Source organism: Phaseolus vulgaris, chromosome 3 (assembly GCF_000499845.2).
Source record: "Phaseolus vulgaris cultivar G19833 chromosome 3, P. vulgaris v2.0, whole genome shotgun sequence".
Taxonomy (NCBI): Eukaryota; Viridiplantae; Streptophyta; class Magnoliopsida; order Fabales; family Fabaceae; genus Phaseolus; species Phaseolus vulgaris.
Window position 1 is genome coordinate 4,656,369 of NC_023757.2, and position 9,794 is coordinate 4,666,162.

At 30.4% G+C, this 9,794-nt stretch overlaps 1 protein-coding gene across 1 annotated transcript; it reads right to left on the reverse strand.

The window, feature by feature from the left end:
• Positions 1-2,233: 2,233 nt before the first annotated feature.
• Positions 2,234-2,665, reverse strand: LOC137839000 (uncharacterized). Its single transcript, XM_068648130.1, has one exon. The coding sequence runs from the start codon at positions 2,663-2,665 to the stop codon at positions 2,234-2,236; it is 432 nt and encodes a 143-aa protein (XP_068504231.1).
• Between the last annotated feature and the right edge of the window lie 7,129 nt (positions 2,666-9,794).

The window sequence follows — 9,794 nt, forward strand, 5'->3', positions numbered from 1 at the left end:
TTTCCCACTCAAACCACTCCCATCCTTCTGTAGACCATCTTCCAAAACTACCTATAGACTTATCCTTCAACTCATAGTTATTATATAATCTTTCGTATCTTTTTTTGAGTTGACCATTGTCTAGCCATTCATCTTCCCTAAATTTGACCTTCTCCCCAGTTCCAACTTTCCAGACCATGTTCGAATTGAACCAGTTGTCGCCTTGGTCTGAAATTCTGACTTTTGTTAAATCCTTCCACCATCTAGAAGTATACATGTTTCTTTTCGGTATCGGTGAGTTTGTTAGCCTCCACGAACCATACTTCGATTCGAGAACTTCCTTCCAAAGTCATGTCTGTGGTGAATCCATTCTCCATAACCATTTAGCCAATAGTGCCTTATTGAACAAATCAATTCTCTTGATTCCTAGTCCACCCTCATTTTCCGCTTTACAAATGTTCTCCCAGCTAGTCCAAGCGATTTTTCTCCCTTCTGCTCCCCACCCCCACAAAAATTTTCTCTGTAATTTTGTGATCTCCTTACACACTCCAATCGGGGCTTTAAAAAAGGATAGAAAGAATAGTGGTATGACGTTGATGACAAATTTTAAAGACAAACTCTTCCCGCGAAGGACATGTTCCTCCCCTTCCATACCGAAAGTTTCTTTCTAATCTTTGATAGTACAAGCTCCCAAAAGGAACACCTAGATGGATTACCTCTGATAGTTAGTCCTAGGTACGTAAAGGGTATATCAATTAGACTACAGTGGAGTATTTCCGAATACATTTTCACCTCATTTCTGTCTACTTCAATTGCGCCAATTTTGCTCTTATAGAAGTTAACTTTGAGGCCAAAGCTTAATTCAAAACATCTTAAAATAGCCTTAATGCACATAATATTTTGTACTTTCGATTCACATACAAAAAGAGTGTCATTTGCGAATTGGAGTAGATTCACTTCCACCTTTTTTTCCCCAACTTTTATTCCAGAAAACAGATTTTTTCTTGTTGCTTGTTTTACTAGCCCTGCCAGACCTTGTGCTACAATCAGAAGCAAGAACGGTGCCATTGGATCCCCTTGTCTAAGGCCTTTAGAAGGTTTGAATTCTTTTATCGGACTACCATTTACCAAAATTGAGATTGTAGCTGATTCAAGGCATGCTCTAATCCATTGTATCCATCTTCCACAAAACCCTAGTCTTCCCATCATGTAAAATAAGAACTCCCAACTCACTGAATCATACGCCTTTTCGAAATCAAGTTTCACAATCACCCCGCTTTTTCTCCTTCTTTTCAAATCATCCAACACCTCATTCATTACTAGGACACTGTCTAGTAATCCTCTATTAGACAAAAACGCCGATTGTGATCCATCTATCACCTTCTCAATAACTTTTTTAATCCTATTAAATAACACTTTGGTCAAGATTTTGTGCATACAACCTACGAGTGATATGGGCCTACTCTTCAAGAGATTGAGGATTCTCAGACTTTGGGATCAGCTTTAAGAAAGAAGCATTACAACCTTTCAGGATTTTTCCTTCTCTGTGAAAGTGTTTCAATGCTCCCAACACATCCTTATTTAATAGACCCCAATACTTTTTAATGAAACTGAAAGTTACTCTGTCTGACCAGGGCTTTTATGACTATCACAATTCCAAATGGCTTCCTTAATTTCTTTTTCATCAAAGGACTCAGTCAAAAATCTATTGTCAGATTCTGTTATCTCCTTAAATTCAATGTTATCCAGCCTTACTCCAATGTCCTTTATGACCGACATCTTTTTCTGGTAGAATTCTTCAACCATCTCCTTCACTGTATTTGGCTCTTCCACCCAATTACCTAAGTTATGGCAATGTATTCCTTTTTATCTCATTCCTTAACCTTCTCCATTTAATTGACGCATGAAAGTATTTTGATTTGGAATCCCCTTGCTTGATCCATAGTGCTCTTGACTTCTGTTGTAATAAGGATTCATTCCTCACATTTATATCCGGTAATTGGCTCAAGAGTTCTCTTCTTTCCCTAATCTTGTTCTCATCCAAGTTATCTATATCGTCACTCATATCCAGCTCTTGTATTTTCCTCAAAATATCAAGTTTTATCTTATCAGTATACCCAAAAACATCTTTATTCCATCCTTTCAGGTCACTCTTTAGCATTTTCAATTTCTCTTTTAACACTACTATTTCGTTGCCTTGCACCAAATAACTTTCCCATTTTCTTTTAACAAAATTATCAAACTCCTTATCTTCCTACCAAATATCTAGGAACCTGAATGGTTTTGGTCCCCAATCTACCACATTCGATTTTAGCACCAATGCACAGTGGTCATAAATTTGTCTATCTAAGACATATTGCTTACAATCTGGCCAATGTTGCAACCATTCAAAAGTAGTTAAAAACCTGTAAAGCCTACTCTTAGCTTTGCCATTAGGTCTATACCAAGTAAATTTTCTTCCGATACCGGGTATATCCACCATTTCCATTTCATCAATGAATTTATTAAAACCTTGTATTTCTCTCTTATTACCACTTGCCCGATTAATCCCCTTGCGTTCCCCTTCTTTTCTTATGGAATTGAAGTCCCCCAATATGCACCATGATTTGCAAGGTTCACTATGTCTAATATTTTTTAGATCTTTCCACATTTGCATTTTGACGAGCAAATTACACGAAGAATACATGTTTACTATGACAACAAGAATACTATTCTCCTCAAAAAAACCGAAAAACACAATGAACTGACTATTAATTATGTGGTTAGAACATAGTTTTTTTTTGTGCCAAATTGTGAGGATGCCCCCTGCCCCCTTAGATGGTTCACTATAGAGATAATCAATATCATTATCTCCCCACAACTGACAACATTTATTAAAACTGAAATTTACCATTCTTACTTCTTGCAAAAACACCATTGTTACACCTTCCTTTCTAATAATATCCTTAATATACCTCCGCCGCTGCAATGGAATTGGTTGGAAGTGCTATGATTGCCTCATTACAAGGTTTCTCATGGTGGGCGATAGCTTCATTGTTCCAGAGATGTCCAACCTGTTCTAATTCACCTATAGCATATGGTTTTTCAGTGTTGATCGGGCTTCCAAGAGATCCCTTCCACAACTTCTCCTCCTATGTGCTAACAGTTGGGCCTGTTTTCGAAATAAACTCTTTGTGATTTCGATTTCTACACCTCCCTTCCTCAGCCAAGTGGGTTGTTTGGTTCATCACACATTGGGCCGTTTCTGAAAGCCCATTCCACTTTGCCACGTCAGCCCTTCTTAGAGCCGTTGGGAATTCAGATCCTAGGTTTTCCTTTCCCGTAATGTGCAACGATTGGGTGTCGAGAAAGCTCCTAAGGGGTTTGCTAGAAAAGGCTCATAGCTTTGTAACGGTGCTATTGGTTCTGATCTCAGACGATTCTGTGCCGACAGAGACTGTGCATAACTCATTTCCACCATTGGTTCTTTGAAATCACGACTCCCCAATTGTCCTGATGCATGAGACGCTGTTAAATCCACCTCTGTTTCGACTCCCTCAGATTACATGTGAAGATTAATATATGAACTAAGTTACGTCGAGAGTATTCGTGGTGAATATGTGTTAGCTAAAAATTATTATTAACATTCAAAATGTCGTACGTACATAAAATAATATAATATATCACAGACATTTATTAATATAAAGAAAAATATTGTAAAATTTAAAAATAACATTTTTCTACAAGTCATAAGTTAACTAAATATACTAAATTCCTGTTGTAAGCATAGTCTCTTCCACCGTGAATGTTCGACCAATACACATTTTCATTATACCCGATAACAAAAATAATAACCTGAATTATAAAACACAATACTTGTCCTAGATGCTGATAAAAAAACAATACTTGTCCTAGATAATCACGAAATGAAATGATGTAATAGATTGACTGGTGTAAACAATTGATAACCTGATCTTCTACATCCAATTCAATGCTAGTCATTCACTCTTGATTGTTGCATTTAGGGATGACAATGTGGGTTGGCCCGTCCCGCATAGGCCCAACCCACGTTTGGCCTGCAAAATACGGGTCGGGTTGATCCGCCCTGCGTAGTGAACGCAGACTGATTTCTCTGCCCCGTCATGCATACATTTTTTTTTTTAAGAAATTCAATAAAATTGTTTGCCACTGAAAAATTGAATATAAAAGAATTCAATCAAAATATTTGTTACTGAGAAACACTGAATAATAAAATTCAATAATTATAAGAAAAATTAATAAAAATTGATTATAATTGTATAAAAACTTGAACCTATGTTTGCTACTGTGATGTAAAACATCAAACATCAATATTCTTTTCTTTAATTTCAAACATAGTCAAACATCAATAATTCAATTAAGATAAAACATCAGACATCAATATTATTCAAGTTCAAAACATACTTAAACATCAAACAACTACACACTACATTAAACATAGAAAATTCAAAAACATCAATATTCTTCCATTTCAATAACATTGGATGCAATCTAATCCAATTTACAAATTTTGCAAATTAAGATCCTGTAGAAAAATATAAAATAAATATATAATTAAAATTAATGGTTCAACCAATTTGGTCATCGTACAAAATAAATGGTAATTGTACAAAATAATATTATTTTACTTCCACAATAAACAGGAAAAAAGAAATTATGGTTCAACTAGTTCAATCCAATTTGAAAAAACATTATTGACCTGTTTTTCTTTATATATTTTGAATGTATTAAACATAGTGTTTAACATAAGTACACAGTTGTTTTTGTACGTAGCAATAAAAATAATCTAAAGAAGTTTATTTATTTATATATATATTAATTATACTAACTAGATGTATTTAGTAATGGATATCACATAATAATAATAATTTGAATGTTTAGTGTGCTTGACTTGGATAAATTATGAGATAAGAGTATTTTGAGAAGTTTATGATTTCCTTTAGATTCTTGTGTTATAGAGAGCTGACATTTTCATGTTTTGAACATTTTGATTGGTTTAAGTGTAGCTTTTGTTATTCTTAAGCTCTTTATTACTAATATTAATCAGACTAAGTTTTTGAAGTGGAAGAGTTTACCTTTTTTAACCATTAATAAAATGGGATAATAACAAGTGACAACAATTTATAATTCTTTCAAAGAAACATTAAAAAATATCACTAATTATCTTGTTTACTAAAGTTTCTTACCAAAGTTGTTGATAGCAATGATCCTTTCCCTTCATGTCTTTCATGACCGGCATAAAAGGAAGATCATATTATTTAGACGTATTCTTTTAGAATAAAATGTATTTTAGTTTTTTAAAGTATAATTTAGTTTCGTAATAAAAAAATTATATTATTTTAATCCTCCAAATAGTCAAATGTTTTATGGATGAATGAAAAACAATTTAAATATTGTATGAAAGACTAAAAATTTTGTATTTCAAATTAAAGAAAAAAAGTATTAAAACAAAAACATATAGAGTAATGAAAGAAACATTTTATCCTATTTTTTACAACCTTTCACAAATATGAACATACCAACATGAGATCTAAGTGTGTGTTTTTCATATATAATTGTTAGAAGTTAAATTTAATTTTAAAAAATTTATGTAAAAAAGAAACTATTTAAAGTCGTATCCACTTAAACTTAATTGTAAATCCAATACATATATTCTAAATTCTTCTATGAAATGAAACAAAAACAAGTGAAAATATAATCCATGAACTAACTTAAGATGATTCGTGTGAATGTTTTTCAGCTCAAAATTATTATTAACATCCAAAATATCGGACGTACATAAAATAATATAATATATTAAAAAAAATTATTAATATAAAGCAAAATATTGTAAATTTTAAAAATAACATTTTCGTACAAGTCATAAGTTAACCTAACATATTAAATTCCTATTGTTGTCAGAGTCTCTTCCACCGCGAATGTGAAAATAAATTAAATCATAAAATGATATTGATCAAACACAATATTTGTCCTAGATAATCACAAAACGAAACTATGTAATAGACTGACTGGCTTAAACAATTGATCTTCTACCTCCAATACAATTTTGGTTAATCTCTCTTGATTATTGCATTTAGGGATGCCAATGAGGACTGACCCATGCCGCATAGGCTTAACCCACGTTTGGCCCGCAAAATACGGGGCAGGTTGGTCTGTTTCGTGTATTTAGGGTTTAGGGTTTAGGGTTTAGGGAACCTAACATATTAAATTCCTATTGTTGTCAGGGTCTCTTCCACCGCGAATGTGAAAATAAATTAAATCATAAAATGATATTGATCAAACACAATATTTGTCCTAGATAATCACAAAACGAAACTATGTAATAGACTGACTGGCTTAAACAATTGATCTTCTACCTCCAATACAATGTTGGTTAATCTCTCTTGATTATTGCATTTAGGGATGCCAATGAGGACTGACCCATCCCGCATAGGCTTAACCCACGTTTGGCCCGCAAAATACGGGGCAGGTTGGTCTGTTTCGTGTATTGAATGCAGGTTGATTTTTCTGCCTCGTCCCGCATAAGGATTAGCCTGTGGGTCTGCGATCCAACCTGCGTACAATTTTTTTTTTAAGAAATTCAATAAAAATGTTTGTTACTGGGAAATTTAAAATAAAAAAATTCAATATAAAAAAATTCAATATAAAAAAATTCAATCAAAATATTTGCTACATTTTGCATTGTCACTAAAACACTGAATAATAAAATTCAATAATTAAAAAAAATGAATATAAATTGACTATAATTGTATAAAAAATTGAACCTATGTTTGCACTAATGCAAAATAACATACATCAATATTCTTTTCTTCCATTTCAAACATAGTCAAACATCAATATTATTATATTTCAAAACATACCTAAACATCAAGCAACTACACCACTATATTAAACATAGAAACTTCAAAAACATCAATATTCTTCCATTTCAATAACATTGGATGCAATCTAATGCAATTGCAAATTAAGATTTTGTCGGAAAATATAGAATAAACATATAATTAAAATTAATGGTCATCATACAAAATATTCCAACACAATTTGTAAATTAAGATCCTGTCAGAAAATATATAGTAAATATATAATTAAAATTAATGGTTGAACCAATATGGTTATCGTACAAAATAAAATATGATAAAGAATTGTAAATTAAGATCATGTCAAAAAATATAGAATAAACATATAATTAAAATTAATGGTTGAACCATTATTGTCATCGTACAAATAAATGGTAATCGTATAAAATAAAATATGATTCTACTTCCACAATAAACAAATTAATGTAAAATTTTCTGACTCTATTGCTTACAAATTAAGTAGTTTTCTAAGTTTAAAGTTTATAAAATGAAATACTTCTTTCAATTATGAAATTTAAGTTGTATTTACTATACTATGAAATTATAAGTATAAGAATTAACTATATATATATATATATATGAAATTTATCTCTCCTATCAGTTAAAAAAACACTTCATAAAAATGAAGGTTAACTCACATTTGGTAATTTGATGCAAGAACCATGTTAGAGAAATCTAAAGCATCAGGATCTACTGCTAGTTTTCTTGTTCTATAATTCTGTAATTCAATAAAAAAAATACTAGTTCAACTGACTTAGTTTAAACCTGTAACAAGTGTATCCTTTAGAGATACGAACAAAATGTAATGATATCAGCCAGCAAATATTATACTTAATGTATTCATTTCCGTTGACATATTTTCTAGGTCATTTGTAACCATTAAAATAATGGTAACATGTTGCAACTAGAAAGCAAAATTATAATTGTTCATGACAAAATTATTAGTAAGAATAGAAACATATCTCACAGATGATTCAAATTGTCATAGCAAAATTATTACTAGGAATAGAAACAAAACTCACATATGGTTGACATTGTGCATGTTCACATATGGTTGACATTGTGCATGTTGTACATCATATATGAATATTCTATCAAATTTTGTACTTGCACACACAACCTAAAAGGTAGTAAGTAAATTCAAGTGTCTTTATTAAAAATCCATTATAGTAAGAAAATAAGAATGATTGTTTGAGGATATTACAAAAACCTGATCCCAAATATGAACACGAATCAACTTAAATATTGCATTAAAAAAAAGAACTAAAAAAAATTCACTTTTCCTTCTTGATTTTGCAATGGAGAGACTTTCATTCAGATGAATATGCATCTTGCAGATTATATATATATATATATATATATATATATATGGTTTCATCGACATTCAGATGAATATGCATCTTGCAGATTATATATATATATATATATATATATATATATATATATATATATGGTTTCATCGACATGAAGAGTAATCTATTCGAGCTCTGGTATCATAATAAAATAATAATTAAAACTTAAATATATGAAAAGAATAAATCAAGGTAAAGAACGAAAAAAAAAACTAATATCTAATTTAACCTTTATTACTAGATAAAAAGGTAACAAAGTTTATTTGAAACTTGATTTTGGTCTGAAAGATTCTATTTTATAACCTCAGGTCTCCCCTCCTCGAAGAAGTTGTTTATTTTCGTTTTCTAAAAAATGTCGTACAATAATTGTGTATACTTTATTAACTCTAAAATAATTGTGTAAATACAATACAACAGCTAATTTAACCTTTATTACTAGATAAAAAGGTAACAAAGTTTATTTGAAACTTGATTTTGGTCTGAAAGATTCTATTTTATAACCTCAGGTCTCCCCTCCTCGAAGAAGTTGTTTATTTTCGTTTTCTAAAAAATGTCGTACAATAATTGTGTATACTTTATTAACTCTAAAATAATTGTGTAAATACAATACAACAGCTAAAATAATTAAACTCTAGCAATTCAATATCAATTGTTGTATTTACCTGTTTTTCAAAGTCTACCCCAGAAATACCACGATGCAGCATCAATAAGCTAGATGGTAATGACGAGAGTCTATCATTATGTATGATAAAAAAAGAACGCAACCCTCTTAATAAATTAGCAACAAAATTCTTTGCAATTGAAATTAGGTCTAAATATTTACATTTCATCAATAAGCTAGATGGTAATGACGAGAGTCTATCATTATGTATGATAAAAAAAGAACGCAACCCTCTTAATAAATTAGCAACAAAATTCTTTGCAATTGAAATTAGGTCTAAATATTTACATTTCTCCTGCAAACAAAAATCTGTTTTCTCCCTGATTTACAAAAGTAAAACAATGGTTAATAGTATTACATTGAATAAAAATCCATTATATTAAGTCATCACATAATAAACAAATAGTTTGTCAATGGTTACTTCATTAAAGTGATAGTTATGTTTAAATCTTCCAACCTTTAATTTAAACATTTTAAATATGTTCACATTTTTTTTGGAAGAGATTTGTATGTAACATAAAAGCTATAACAAGAATAGATGTACCTAAGAATGTGAATGACTTAGCAAACTAGTCATTTCATGACAATTAAGTTGGTTTAAATCTTGTATGTAACTTATATGAATATTTTTCTTTGCATAATCTTCATTATCAAAATCACTATAAGAAAATGGTAAAAAAAAAAGAATGATACAGTTAAATGTATGAAGACTTTTTCTTACCAAATTACAATTAGGGATCCACTAATTATGAGATTCTATCATTATTAAATTATTGCGTACAAGTACAATAATTGCATACAATAATTGTGTATAATTTGATAATTATTATTTCCATTAAATATCACTTTTAAAGTTTGGTTTTAAAATATTTGCTAATAATATTATTTTTATGCAATCAAAAATAAATAAATCCTTATAATGTACAA